The sequence below is a fragment of the Colias philodice genome, chromosome 6 (genome assembly GCF_061535455.1).
Source record: "Colias philodice isolate Cphi_HAF_F1 chromosome 6, ilColPhil1 Martin Lab GWU primary, whole genome shotgun sequence".
Lineage (NCBI taxonomy): Eukaryota > Metazoa > Arthropoda > Insecta > Lepidoptera > Pieridae > Colias > Colias philodice.
In genome coordinates this window covers 2,942,049-2,957,780 of record NC_143091.1, presented here as the reverse complement: position 1 = coordinate 2,957,780, position 15,732 = coordinate 2,942,049, and the positions used below count along the sequence as shown (strand labels likewise).

Sequence of the window (15,732 nt, the reverse complement as noted above, 5' to 3'; positions counted from 1 at the left end):
ACTAGACTATATTAACATGACGTTATGTAAAAGCTTTGTACATACTTTGGCAACTTTATTAAGTTCGAACAAAGTATACGACTTGAAAATCGTTTACAGCCTGGAGCCAACGGAAAGTGTTACACCATCCTCATATTCCGCTAGCCCACGACCAAAAATGCTATACAATGGTTCTCAAGCTTACATACCTGACCAATACGATCCATATTATGCTGTGTACGATGAAGATGGTGAATTGTACAAAGACACAGGTAAGAAATGAGTTTATTTCGAGGGCACACATTTAATTTAATTTATAAAGAAAAGTAAAAATGTATAGATTGCCATAATATCTACTCTGCATTTAGCACGAGTCACGTAAATATAGGTAGGTACGTGGTATTTAATAATTATAATGGGTTTTAAAAATACTAATAAGATATGTTTCATATCTTAAAATAATCCTTATAATTGTAGTAAATCGAGATATACAGGGTGTACCAAAAAGTAGTGATGAACGGAAGCTGAGAGGTAGAGGACCTAAAGGGCTATCCGAATCACCCCCATGTATGTTATGCGATTTTTCGTATTTTCGGAGTTATGACGTTTTTTTCAATTTTTCACCTATCGCCGAGTACGATGATATTTTCACTCATGCTGACGTCAATGATTGCGGAAGATGCTTGATTTTTTTTGTGTGCTAAGCTGAAAGATAGGCCAATTCAGTATGGTAACATTTACTATCGTTAGATCTTTGAATGGAATAAAAAAAAGAATTAAATGGCAAGAAAGATAAAATTACCCAGTATGTTCACCACTTCAAGGGCCCGTAAAAAAATAAAATCACATAAAAAAAGTTTTCCGTTTGACTTTTAAAAACTTGCTCTATCTATCAGATAGCTACCCTGAAAATTTCATTTAATTATTCAGAAAGCTTCAATCGAAAAATTTAAATCAAAATGTGGTAAGTGCAAAAATTGAATTAACTTGATGATCATTAAAACCAATAAATAGGTGTTTAATTACCAGAAATTTTTAAATTAACCCCGCTGTTGCTCAATGCAAGTGCGACATCACCGTAAAAAGTTGTCTTTTAAATGTCTGAATGCCCTTTTATCATTTTTAATGGTTTCTTCTGCTACTATGAATTTCCGGGTTATTTCGTCCAAATTGTGGCAGTCTCTCGTCTTTGTAGTATCCCCAAGGAAAAAAATCAATAGGGTTTATGTCCGGGGACCGTGCAGGCCAGGCTAAAGGGCAAAGATACCCTGAAAGATGGATTGGTCGTTGCAGCCTGCGCATGCGCCGGTGATGCCTGCCTTAAAGCCTGGCCTCCACAGTCCCTCGACCTAAACCCCATTGATTTGTTTCAATGGGAATACTAAAAAGACCTCGGCTACTTGAGAAAATGCCACAATTTGGACGAAATAACCCGGAAACACAGTAGCAGAAGAAACCATTAAAAATGATAAAAGGGCATTCAGACATTTAAAAGACAACTTTTTACGGTGATGTCGCACTTGCATTGAGCAACAGCGGGGTTATTTTAAAAAATTCTGGTAATTAAACACCTATTTATTGGTTTTAATGATCATCAAGTTAATTCAATTTTTGCACTTACCACATTTAGATTTAAATTTTTCGATTGAAGCCTTCTGAATAATTAAATGAAATTTTCAGGGTAGCTATCTGATAGATAGAGCAAGTTTTTAAAAGTCAAACGGAAAACTTTTTTTATGTGATTTTATTTTTTTACGGGCCCTTAAAGTGGTGAACATATTGGGTAATTTTATCTTTCTTGCCATTTAATTCTTTTTTTTATTCCATTCAAAGATCTAACGATAGTAAATGTTACCATACTGAATTGGCCTATCTTTCAGCTTAGCACACAAAAAAAATCAAGCATCTTCCGCAATCATTGACGTCAGCATGAGTGAAAATATCATCGTACTCGGCGATAGGTGAAAAATTGAAAAAAACGTCATAACTCCGAAAATACGAAAAATCGCATAACATACATGGGGGTGATTCGGATAGCCCTCTAGGTCCTCGACCTCTCAGCTTCCGTTCATCACTACTTTTTGGTACACCCTGTATGTAAATATTAGACATGTAAATATAACATGATATTAATGGGTATCTTCGACTACCTATCTTAAATCTAAGGACATATTGTCACAATTCACAATAACTGTTTTAATTAAGCTGGATATTAATAGGCTACTTATCTCAAGTATCTATCACTTTACACATTATAAAATGGAAAAATGTACATACAAAAAAATCCGAGCTACCTAATATTGCCTATCCTACCCTACGCACCACGTCACTTCCCTTCCACATCCATAACACATTTCTAAAAGCAACGGCTTGGGCACTTACGCAATAACGGGAGGACGGTACGGTGTTGGCAGATTATGAGCAGTTATATAACCCAGCCTCGCTCCGCCCGGCAGTGCAGCAAACGTACCGCGGCACGCCGCCGCCCGCGCCGGCTCGCCGACCTGTTGAGACATACACGCCGAGACCTGTGCTCCCTGACGACTACGATGATGCTTTAATACAAGGACAGGTAAGAATTTGATTTCTGTATGGAATTAAATATCCTTTAATTACAAGTTTCATATTGAAAGGTATTCGTACAAAACATGTTCAGCAAGGAAGCTTTTATTAGTGAAAGAAATAAAGAATAATATTATATGTTATATTCCATACCGGTCTTTTAATTTAAATGTCGCCTAATTTATGTTTATGTAAAGCTTATATTTACCAAGAAATTGTTTCACAGATATCCAACCAAAACCAGTATCAACCTTCAATTAGACAACAGACAAGGTAATGTTTAATCAACTTAACAAATGCTTTTACTTATTATACGAATACCAAATAAAAAAGAAACAATATTTACAATTCCCTATTAATACAAATATCAATAATCTAGGGGCGATGGTAACGAATTGGGCTATGATCATATTCCAAGCAGCGTGAGAACGACTATTTATGAAGCTAGTTCCTTAAGCACAACTCCCACAACGACTAGCACTACCACTACCACGACCACTACTACTACCACGACTACTACCACAAAACGTCCAACCACTGCACCTTTCACAGAAGCTATAACAGTGTCTCGTTACAGCCCCAGGTACAAAAGATGTTCCAAGTTACAGAATTATATTCATCGGCTTCATCATTGAAAATGTCATCATCATTGTTACATTCATCAGCTAACAAATTGTAGTTAAAATAGAACAGATACTACCACATACATTTACTCCTTCAAATTAATCAATCTTTGTACCTGATTGACACTTTATATAATTATTAACATTTAAAACTAACCAAATGGTTTAAAGGTAACAAACATAACGCCTGTATTGTTTTTATCTGCTGTGTATGATATCTAGTGCGCAATGTGTTTTATATTTGCTTATGTGGTATCTTTTGTGTGTTTAATAACTTAACAAAAATAGTATATAGTAAAGTCGAAATTTAATATTTGAATAGTTCACGTATTAAATTTAACCGTCCCCGTCGATTCCTGTTAGAGTTGAACTAATATAGAACAGAAATTAGAAAGGTTTGTTTTCCTATTCAACAGATCGTCTACTGATGAAAATTCGTTTCGCGAATCCGATCCCAGTGAAAGTTATAAATCTTTCAATGCATCCCAATCAACCGTCCCTCCAACATTATCCCCTGTCATAAACTTGTCATCCCTTGCAAAACCCTTTGAAAAGACTGGTAACTCGAACAGGTTAAGTAATGACGCATCTTCTACTACTACTAATTTACCGACTCGAAGGACATCATCAAGAGCACCTGCAAGCAATAATAACAACTTTGAACTCGTACACTCTGATTCTAAGAAGACAAATAAAAAAATGATATCATTAACAACTGGTTTTTCTATTCGTCGAAATATTAATGATACAAATAATCCATATACTGTAACAATGCATACCCAACCTTTTGTTTCTGATAGAACACCTCAAAATAGTAGAAATAGCGATACTAAACAACACGACATTCAAAGATATTATTATTATGATTTAAACAAAAATAGCGATACTTTGAAAAAGGAGGATGATGTATTCAACAACGATCAAAGCCCTACAACACGACGAAATGATGCTAGTCTAGATGTTGAGGAAGTAACTAAATATAAAAAGCCATTTATCAAAGTAATATCTACCTCCAAACCAACAATTCGAATAAATACTACACCACCACCCACAGATTCTACCAAGTACTATTTGAAAACTATATTAAAGCGCCCAGCTCTACAACTTAATAAATTTGTAAATATTGATCAATCTACCGAAAATAATATTAAGACCGATGAACCAGTTGAATCCGAATTAGAAGATATTAAAAATGATTATATTTTTAGTCCTTTAGAATCAAGTACGGAGAAAATTAATGATCAATTATATACCGCTAATAATAGACAATGGGACGAGCCTATAATATCACCGTATGAAACATTAAATAATTTACGAAACAAAGACACAGAACAAGATATAGATTACATATCAACAAGTTCTTCTACCAGTACCACAACAACAACAATAGCACCAAGGCAATATTTAGACAGATATGTAACAGAAAAACACTCACCCCGTAAGTCCTCTTACTATACATACCGAGTCGCAGACGACGATGTTTTAGATCAAACAACGGAAATGTTCAACGGAAGAGTTAAAAATATAATTAAAACATTTTTCAATAGTCTACAAAGCACACCGAGTATAGAAACATCTTCACCTTTTTCATCTTCTCCCCGTAATGAAGAAACTGTTAATATAGGATTCCAAAAAAAGAAAGTTAAATATTCAGACGAAAAACCAGTTCGAAATAATATAAAATATGTTCAAATAATTACAGAACCGGTAACTTTAGCAGAAATTGCTCCTACTTATACGACTGTTGCAGAAGTAGTAAAAGAAGCAGAAGATCCATTTATAACAACATCAACGTTAAATCCTGCAACAACATTAGTTCAATTACCACAAGACCAACAAACGCCACCGACTATATTAGAGAGTTCAACAGTAAATGATATTGTAAATATACAAAAACCTACAACTTACGAATCTAAATTTAGTAAGCTTGTAACTAATAAGCCAAATACAGAAAAGTCCCATAAATATTCAAAAATAATTACTAAAGAACCTACTACTGTATACCCAAATAGCTCGCCTTCGAATGAATATGAACCTACATCCGAACTAAATAAGCCAACTGATATTTCTAGTACGACACCTGACGACCTTCAACCTATTGTTGTAAGTGACATTGCTTCGACTACTAGTACGACTAAATCGACAACGACTATTAAAACTGAGTACGACTTGACGTCGACCAAGTCGACTTTACCTTTCCCAACACGGGTTTCGCGAGTCAATCCCGCCATAAAGTTAGCTGCGAAAAACCTCGGAGGTGGGCGCAGGAGTTATCAATCGTCGAATTGCTCAACAGACAACCGTCTGCAAGCGAATCCAAAATGCAACGAAATCAAATATCAGAGGTATACTGCTTCCCGGCCAGTATTCTTACAGCCTGATGATCTTATCATACTTACATGTGGACGGTGGAGGCTTCTTTCTAAAGTCCTGCAAAGTGACGTAACTTTCTGCAGCCCGATGTAACTAGCATGAAAATAAACCTTTCCAAAAATCTCTAAATAGCACCTGTAGCTGAAAACTATCGCTTAGCATTTTCTCTTCTTTCATTGGGGGACTTCCAGTCGGTTGAGTTGAATTTTAGCATTGTTAACTCCTGACGCGTACTTTCCATTTCCTACTCATTTGCACCGACAAAACACTACATTGTAGTTCTATGAAACCGTTTTATTAGAAAAGAAAGTTCCTCAATGTAGCTAATGCACAATTTATGTACTTCATCGCAACTCATCATCAGCACACCAATCATTGCGTTATATCATAATTATTTCATACCAATCTGCATGAATTGTTCAACGTAAGTTATTTTATGTTAATTGTTTGATTTAACTATAAAAATATTAATATTTTAATGTTGTGAAAGAAATGCTTAAATTAACTATTGACGATAATAACAATAAGTTCAAAAAGTAGCTTAAAACTTATTCACGCATACTAATGTTAACATATTTATGAAGTATGTATTTTATTAATCGTAATTGTTTACAGACCAAGCAGTACCCGCGGACGTGGTTCCGCACATTACTCTACTTCGGGTGGATCTGAACAAACACCTCAACAAACACCTAATAGAGGAACTCCACCAACGTTAGAAATAAACATATTACTTATCACGCTTTTCATATTTGTAAATTTGAAGTCATCAATTAATTGCTTGTAACCATTTTAATTATATTGTTATCTGTAAATATCTATTGTTCAAATTAGCATTTCTTCTTTTCCTTCTTTGATGTTCTATTCAGAATTGGAAGTCATAATAATTAGACTACTATTCTAATTTTTAGACGGAGTCGTCCTACATTGAAACCATCGACTGCTATTGTTTCTAAAACTGCAGAAGGTCCCGATATTTACACTAACCCACCTAGAAGACCGGCACCTGTGTACCCTCAACCTACACCTGATAAAACTGCAGCCAAATGTAGAAAGGACGTATGCCTTCTACCAGATTGCTTCTGTGGTGGAAAAGATGTACCCGGTAAGTCTAAACATCACTCGACTAATTATGTATGAAATTGTTAACACCAGATCGGGAAGGCATTATACCGTCGCTTCGCCTGGTAGAAACCGAAAGCATAATTTAGGATGCAATACGCTTCGACAAAAATGTAATAATAATTTATTTGCTGCCACTTTTACATTTAATCAGTTTGCTGAATATCTCAGGAAATTTACCCGCTGACGAAGCACCACAAATTGTACTTATAACTTTCGACGATGCCGTGAACGATTTAAATAAAATGTATTATGAAGAGCTTTTTGAGAGAGGACGAGTTAATCCTAACGGTTGTCCCATTACCGCTACTTTTTACGTATCTCACGAATGGACAGATTATAGTCAAATACAGAATTTATATGCAGATGGTCACGAATTCGCCTCCCACACTATATCGTAAGTTTAAAGTTTTGAAGAATAGCTCTTCGCTGGGATGAACTGTCTTTGGTGAACTAATGCGGAAAATGATCGGGGAAAATAATCGAACTCTTTTGTTTAAAATTAACCCGTCTTTATTCTTGGCCATCTAGTGTTAGTATATTTACATTGGGTAATATTATATACTAATTAATATTTTTTTCTTTCTTCCTTTCTTCTAATCCCACCTTTATTCTACCACTTTATAACCTAACTCGCCTTATACCTTTCTTAACCTTCTTCTTTTCCTTCTCCTGGCACAAATGACACAAATCCAAAATTCACATGCACAATTGCCGTCCAATTCCTACAACAAACAGGAGAAATGCCCATCGAGAGCATTCCGCAAATTGTTCTGCTCACGTTCGACGACTCGGTAAACGACCTCAATAAGGTTTTGTACGCGGACCTGTTCGATAAGGGCCGTGTTAACCCTAATGGCTGTCCAATCTCCGCGACATTCTATGTATCACACGAATGGACCGATTACAGCCAAGTACAGAACCTATATTCTGCTGGACACGAGATGGCGTCGCATACTATATCGTAAGTCTCAATAGCTATCACACACAACGTATACACACTGCACGCACACTGGTTTAATTTGATAGTTTTCTTCACACTATCACTTCTATTTATTTTAATTAATTCTTTAGGTCACTAGTTTTAATTTTCAATTAATATAGTTAGTGTAGTTTAGATTCTATCAAGGGAATTATGGTATTCTAGATATACTTATATTAGAATTTTATACTATTTCTTGGTGTATCGGTAATGTAGAAAAATCTTAACTTAATCACAATATGGTTTAATATTCAATACTCTGCTGCTACAGTATTAGACAAACATATTTTAATTTAACCGCTCTAATTTACAGTCATAGTTTTGGTGAGCAATTTTCTCAAAAGAAATGGAATAGAGAAGTAGGTGGACAAAGGGAAATCTTGGCCGCATACGGTGGAGTGAAATTGGAGGATGTTAGAGGCATGAGAGCACCTTTCCTCTCTGTTGGTGGCAATAAGATGTTCAAAATGTTATACGACTCCAACTTCACGTATGATTCATCGCTGCCGGTGTATGAAAATAGACCACCCAGCTGGCCATACACTCTTGATTATAAATTGTTCCACGACTGCATGATTCCACCCTGCCCGACTAAGTCTTATCCAGGTTAGTTATATTATATTATTATATCTTAATAAAAAAAAAGACGTGTGGCACTCGGGTACTGCCGCGGTAAAGCTATTGCATAGCATGCCTTCAAGCCACACCTCCGTGCCCGTCGGAGTGGGGACCGGTAGCGTGAGGTTTTTTCGTTACGGAATTTCTCGATTCGGTTCCCGCGCTCAAGGCCCGCGATAGAAGCTATGCAATAGCTTAAAAATAACAGGACATCTCGGTTCTAATCTGTACATTCTACAATCATTTAGATAGCCTCTATATTATTATGAATAATTATTAGAGAAAACAAGCGACATATCAATAACTATATTTTTAACTTCAACTAAATAAAAAACAATTTCTGCTTTATAGGTGTTTGGGAAGTGCCTATGGTAATGTGGCAAGATCTTAACGGTGGCAGATGCTCAATGGGTGACGCCTGCGCCAATCCTCCGGACGCTGAAGGAGTCTATAAAATGATATTGAAGAACTTTGACAGACATTATCAAACAAACAGGTAAACTTTAATCAATCAAGCATTAACTATAAATAGAAACAGCAGCTATTTAATAGTAACGTTAAATTTAATTAATATCGAAATTGTAATGTTATTACCTACTAATAGAAACGTTAAATTTACTGTAACAACTAATTGCTAAAGTTTGAGACGACGTCGACGTCTCATATCGCCTGTCGACGCCTATGGAGTTTGTCATATTACATTTCTAAACGTTTTTTTTTATTTAGACTAGTAATAAATAATAAGTAATTTATTTTTCAGAGCACCATTTGGACTGTTCTACCACGCCGCTTGGTTCACACAACCTCATCACAAGGAAGGTTTCATCATGTTCCTAGATTTCATCAACAAAATGAAGGACGTTTGGATTGTCACAAACTGGCAAGCCATCCAGTGGGTCCGTGACCCGACACCAATATCAAGGCTGAATAACTTCCAGCCATTCCAGTGCAATTACCAGGTAAGCTTATCTTTAATTTACCCTTTTTGCATTTGATGGTGAAAAGAAAGAAGTCTCAATAAACGCTGTTTATAAATAATTATTTGTACCTATTCAAATTCAAGTCAGTTCTTTCATAAGTATTTTGGGACCAATATGCTTTGATCGAATTAGATTTTATTCTCCTCAATTTATTAATTCCTATCATTTTCTATTTCAGGATCGTCCCAAGAAGTGTAACAATCCAAAAGTATGCAATCTCTGGCACAAGTCCGGAGTGAGATACATGAGGACATGCCAACCGTGTCCGGAAATCTACCCCTGGACAGGAAAAACCGGCATCAGATCCTCGCGCATCGACAACGAAATAGAAGAGAAATAAATGTTAACTAGTAGAAGATCTCGTATCCATCTTTGATAGTGATCCTGTGAGATTTGTAAAAACGATTTTGTAGCCAATGAGGCAAGGATCATTTCACTAGACATTTAGTAGAAATTGTGTTGTCACCAACTCGAAGAGTGCCATGTAGGTTTTGATGGTCACAAACAAAACGACAGTAAACAATTTCGTTGAAGATGTGATTCGATATTTTTAGTAAATACACTAATTATTGATGATAGTAAATGCGTATTGTATTGGAAACTGTGATATTGTATGTTTTCAATCATCTAGGATGAGAAATACTTCGAAAACTACCTAAAATATAATTATTTAAGTATTTGGTATTGTAGAATTAATACTTGGTGCAATGATCGTTTGCAATACTTGTATTTTCATATTTACGTCTATTCAAAATCCTTTAATGTTATAGGTATGTCAATATTTTTACAAGAAAAATCTGAATTCAATTTTTACCAATCAATTTTCTGTTTTCCGATAATTTTATACAAGAGCCATATTAAAATTTAGACGGTCTTAATCTTGCCAGCTTTGTGGTTGACACTGCCTTTTTTATAATGAATAATTGTAAATATAATGATAGTGTTTTATATTAGGGTAAGTATTTTAGACTTTTATAGAACGATGACAATATTATCTATCGTGAAATTGGATCTTTAGGAAAAATAATGGAAAATTCTGTTGCGTAGACGTCTGACTACATCGATTTGAGATGAAGCACATGTCTCTGCGACTGAATTGACAAAATTTCACTTTTCATCCATTCATTTTCGTAAAATATCAAATTCAACATTACGATGTAAGTTTATATCAAATTAGATTAACGCTTTTGCCTGCTAAAATGCAAATTAGAAGGCGCTTGCTATAAATTTATTATACAGAAGTAATATTTATAAGTATTATTGTAAATATAGGATTAGTATTTAAAATTGGTAGTACCATTTTGTACGATGAATTTATTTGATTGTGTATTTTATATTTTTACTCACCGGCAATTTCATTATAACTCGGATCTAAGACATATTGGAATATTTAATATTATAATTAGTTTCCATTTGTACTCTGGTAAACTTACTTGTGTAGAAATGTGATTGAATGTCATGTGCTGAAAATAAAATTTATTTAATTTAACTAACGCATTTTTATTAAAAAGATCCTCATTGAAAAAATCCTCAACATCCTCATCCTCATACAGTAATAAATGTTGTTTAAGATAAAAATAGTTCTACATCAAGTTTATTTTTTCCTTCATTACTTACTCTACAACATGGAATATTAAGTTATGAAATAATATAGGAAAAAATAATAAATGATTTGTATAATTGAACTTGAACTTGATTAATTTTTACTTAAACATTCTCAAAGACGATTTTAAAAGAACTCTAAATGAATACCTTTATATTGAATTTATTTAAATACCTACACCAGAGAACACGATGATTTCATTTATGAATATACAATGCACCTATAAAAAACACGGTGATTTCTTTCAATACCTATAAATGTCACACTGCAAGTTTGTTACTAGTTATTATTATTTAACGACAACCTTATCATTGAAAGCCTAGCTAGATCAAGGACGACTTTTATAGGGTGGGCAAGGTTCTCATAAAAAATGTAATTTCAATCATAGCACCTGCCTGATCAAATTCCACGAACTCAATTCAAGGTCTAAGTCAAACCATATAAAAGAATTGCTCAGATGTTTGAAAGACAGTATTTGTATCAACGCATCGCAATGCAACTATTATATTTATTCCTGCTCTACATTCATATCGTAGAATGCAAGGAAATAATTGAGTATTATCCATCAATGCAAGAATTAAAAAGCCGTGGCGGACTAGTCGAAAGGCATCATAAAAATAATGTAAACCATAAAATGAAGCAGCAAAACCAAATACCTCATAGAATCTTTAACGAAAAAGAGGAACGAATTTATAAAAATATAACTAAACGAGCCTCCGATCCTGTTTTCCATGGTTACCCGAAAACTGTCGAAGAGTTGTGGCATGAACGTTTTCTAAAGTTACATGGAGCCTTTGATCAAACCCCGTCCCTTATACATTTGATACAAAATATCACATTAACTTATTTGAATGATTGTACTCCCGTTCTCCTTTACGACAGTCAGATAAAGTCAGCTAATACGTATCTCTTTCAAAATTTATTTAAAACGTTTCCTGTATCATTTGTACATGGCTATATTGATAGTAATGATTCGCTACAGGAACCGAAACTTTTACACCCGAATCAGGAATGTTTGCATTTCATACTATTTTTAAATGATGTTAAAAGAAGTGCGAAGATACTAGGAAAGCAACCTAAGAGCAAAGTGGTTGTTGTAGCCAATGCCTCACAATGGGCAGTTCAAGAGTTTTTATCAGGTCCGCAATCTAGGGTCTTTATTGATTTACTTGTTATTGGTCAGAGCTTTAAAGATGATGACAACACACTGGTAAGTTTCTACAGAAATTTAGCGTATGATGTATTGATCTATTAAATTAAAATAAAATAAAATATGTAGGAAGCGCCATACATACTGTATACTCACAATTTGTACACGGATGGCTTGGGCTCTAGCGAGCCACGCATCCTCGTGTCCTGGACTCATGGGAAGTTTTCGAGAAACGTAAATTTGTTCCCAACCAAAATGACTGAGGGATATTCGGGACACAGATTTCTTATAGCTGCAGCCAATCAGCCTCCATTTGTGTTTAAGAGGTTGGTAAATTGTGTGAAATAACTCAACGTCTACTATATATTTCAAGTAGATTTACTTATATCTATTTAGGTAACTAACTGTAACGTTTGTATATATTTAGGTCAACTCTGAACACTAAGAGTGGTGATCCTCAAACGACATGGGATGGTGTGGAAATAAGAATTCTTAAGCTTTTAGCTGAAAGGAATAACTTCTCGATTGAAATAGTTGAAGCACGGGATTCAAACTTGGGGTAAAAATGTTGACTTCATATTAATTGACTGTAGTCTATAGTACAAATAAACCCTAATTTGATTACAAATTATAATGTTATTAATTAGATCTGGTGATGCAGTGGCTAAAGAAATAGCTCAAGGCAAAGCTGATATAGGAGTAGCTGGACTGTATGTGACGGGCGAAAGGTTGAGGGACATGGATTTAAGTATTCAACATTCTCAGGATTGTGCTGTTTTTGTTACTTTAACATCTACAGCGCTTCCACGGTTAGTATTGCCTGTTGTACTTCTAGGTTTCCTGAATAATGTCTAGATACTTTATACCTACATATAAATGCTGTAGAAATAATAAGTATCCTATTAATTTGCATTGTAGATATCGTGCGATTCTGGGTCCTTTCCATTGGCATGTTTGGGTCGCATTAACCTTCACATATTTGATTGGAATTTTTCCTCTAGCATTTTCTGATAAACACACCTTGAGACATTTAATTAATAACAGTGGTGAGGTGGAAAATATGTTCTGGTATGTTTTTGGAACATTTACAAATTGTTTCACTTTTGCTGGAAAGAACTCTTGGAGCAAGACCACAAAGATTACAACTAGATTGTTAATTGGTAAGCATATTATAAGTAAGGCTCACCATTGATCTTTTATATGTTAACCTCAGTGGTAAGTATTATTTGACGTAGTTTTACCTATAAAAAACTATTGTAATATTTGCACACAAATAAACAGCATCGTAGATAGAGCTGAGACACTTTCTTATGCTAAAGATCTTTATTATTATTGATATTTTAGGATGGTACTGGCTCTTTACAATTATTATAACGAGTTGCTATACTGGATGCATTATTGCGTTCGTAACGTTACCAATTTATCCGGAAACTGTTGATACCATACAGCAGCTATTGAGTGGGTTTTACCGGGTTGGGACATTAGGTAAGAATCTAATGAAAGTTTTTTTAACGATCCAATGTAATAATAATTATAAAATCTGAATACTTACTGAAATAATAATTCTCCTGATCGGATTACAGCCTAGGTGCTGTACTGCGATGTACTCTACCTCTAGATAATATGTAGTTAATTATATGTACCATAACACATAACTTAAAAGATTCACGTAAAATCGCCAAAACCGAAAGCCTTATAGTATACTGTCTGAATCTCTAGGAAAACTTGAAAAGTTCTTGTTGTATTTCTTCAGATAGAGGCGGTTGGGAAAGATGGTTCGTAAACACCTCAGACCCGATGACAAACAAACTCCTAAAGAAAGTGGAATTAGTTCCTGACATTCGAACAGGCATTCGGAATATTACTAAGGCATTTTTCTGGCCTTATGCGTTTTTGGGATCAAAGGCAGAACTCGAATACCTCATACAGTCAAACTTTTCTAAAGCTGAGTAAGTTTCGCGAGAACTTGGAAGTTTTGTTTTATAAAAGATAGATGTCGCTAAAATTCTATACCATTTGATCTAACTTCGGTCCTTCATTATTAATTTATATTAAAACTACTGCAGTTTACACATATGTATATCTATATATTATCATAAAAAATATGAAACTGCTTGATATTTCAGGACAATTTTCACACACATATAAATTAAATAATAAATCATAACACAAAATATATTATGTTCGTTCAAATTACAGAATTTCTTCCTTTCTAGAGTTTAGATAATTTTTCTGATCAATTTTAGATCAAAACGGGCCGTTCTTCACATATCTAATGAATGCTTCGTCCCATTTGGTGTGACTATAGGCTTTCCTAATAACTCTATACACACTACAAAACTGAGTAACGATATAAGGAAATTATTACAAGCAGGAATTATCGACAAAATTACGGATGAAGTCCGCTGGGAAATACAAAGGAGTAGTACAGGAAAGCTTTTATCGGTAAAGTGCTTCCCCTTCCTATACTGAAAACAAGTTATAATCACTGGGTTGGATTTTGACCTTTGCAATAAAAATATATTTTTTAACGTGATAACGTTTTTAAAATCGTTTTAGTCGGGTGAAACTTGTGTCACACCAAACCCTCACGAGCGCGATCGCAGGTATAACGAGAGAGAGACGGACCGATCTCCCGTCTCATCTCGAGCGCTGCCACCAATAAGACGTTATCACGTAAATATCTCGATCGTAAACCTACTTTACAAACAACCAATTTATTTTTTTTAATTTTTTTTGTACAAATATTACATTAAATTTAAAGTTTCAATAATCATGTTTCTTTATATTAAAATTTTATAGGTAAAATCAACAAGCATATCATCGAATTCTCTAGAAGAAAAAGGGTTGACACTAGAGGATACACAGGGCATGTTCCTTTTACTTGGCGCCGGGTTTCTCATAGCAGCTACTGCTCTGATCTCAGAATGGATGGGAGGCTTCACGCGAAGGTGTCGGACTATACGACCACAAAGTACAGTACAAGAATCCAAGGAAGATCTAATCAATACAGGCTATCCTGAAGATAGTTTAAAAGAAGTTGATAGACTTCAAATAAATTCAAGATCCACAAGCATTGAATCTTCGGATACTCTCGATAGTCAGATATTACAGATTAACCAAGAATCGATCGTGGTTCATAACAATGTCGATGATTTCATATGGAATTCTAGACAGTCAAGTATCGATTTAGACAAGGAAGTCCAAAACATATTCATGAAAGATGAAAAACCGATTCGTACTGAAAAACGTAAGATAGAAATGACAAAAAGTAAATCACTGGAAAAATCAAGACAAGATACAGCTTCTAAAGTCTTTGGTGACCATGTAACTGAATAAAATTATTGTGTATTAAGGGTTCCTTAGTTAAGGTGATTGCAACGATCTGTTCCCAGCCAATATCCCGCTAGATGGCGCTGAATTCTACATTTCTAGTTTATTTGAGTTTTTGCGTAATTGGAATAGTCATCAAACCTAGGAATAGTCATGGCGGTTACTGAATATTATATTTTATTGAAATATGTTATATCATTGCCTTAAAATCCACCCAATTCGGTAAAATTATGCGTTTTAACATCTGTCATTGCATACAGGGTCGTTTACACACACAGACGTATACAAAAATGATAAAGATTTAACTCTAGATGGCGTGAATGTAAAGCGCGTCACACACGGTGAAGATACTACCTATAATATTTTATCTAATCTAGTAATATTTTATATTACAGTATCTTAAGGTA

General features: G+C 34.6%; 2 protein-coding genes across 5 annotated transcripts in view; both read left to right on the top strand.

The window, feature by feature from the left end:
* Window positions 1-10,728, top strand: part of Cda5 (Chitin deacetylase-like 5) — a 78,050-nt gene extending 67,322 nt beyond the window's left edge. Inside the window, exons 6-17 of one of the 4 annotated variants that reach the window (XM_089696073.1) lie at window positions 100-251; window positions 2,394-2,551; window positions 2,768-2,814; window positions 2,921-3,124; window positions 3,581-5,509; window positions 6,153-6,251; window positions 6,449-6,642; window positions 7,398-7,623; window positions 7,955-8,247; window positions 8,611-8,755; window positions 9,020-9,218; window positions 9,418-10,728. In XM_089696073.1, coding sequence (XP_089552199.1) covers window positions 100-251; window positions 2,394-2,551; window positions 2,768-2,814; window positions 2,921-3,124; window positions 3,581-5,509; window positions 6,153-6,251; window positions 6,449-6,642; window positions 7,398-7,623; window positions 7,955-8,247; window positions 8,611-8,755; window positions 9,020-9,218; window positions 9,418-9,579 — 3,808 coding nt within the window. In that variant the 3' untranslated portion in view covers window positions 9,580-10,728. Of the gene's footprint in view, window positions 1-99; window positions 252-2,393; window positions 2,552-2,767; window positions 2,815-2,920; window positions 3,125-3,580; window positions 5,510-6,152; window positions 6,252-6,448; window positions 6,643-6,830; window positions 7,057-7,397; window positions 7,624-7,954; window positions 8,248-8,610; window positions 8,756-9,019; window positions 9,219-9,417 lie in introns of all 4 variants that reach the window. The other 3 variants (XM_089696072.1, XM_089696069.1, XM_089696070.1) reach the window with 3 other exon arrangements.
* A 607-nt stretch (window positions 10,729-11,335) lies between these two features.
* Ir21a (Ionotropic receptor 21a) lies at window positions 11,336-15,331 on the top strand. Its single transcript, XM_089695857.1, has 9 exons — window positions 11,336-12,052; window positions 12,122-12,318; window positions 12,420-12,551; window positions 12,640-12,801; window positions 12,911-13,152; window positions 13,337-13,477; window positions 13,746-13,941; window positions 14,239-14,437; window positions 14,795-15,331. The coding sequence occupies exons 1-9, from the start codon at window positions 11,336-11,338 to the stop codon at window positions 15,329-15,331; spliced, it is 2,523 nt and encodes an 840-aa protein (XP_089551983.1).
* The last annotated feature ends 401 nt before the right edge of the window (window positions 15,332-15,732 follow it).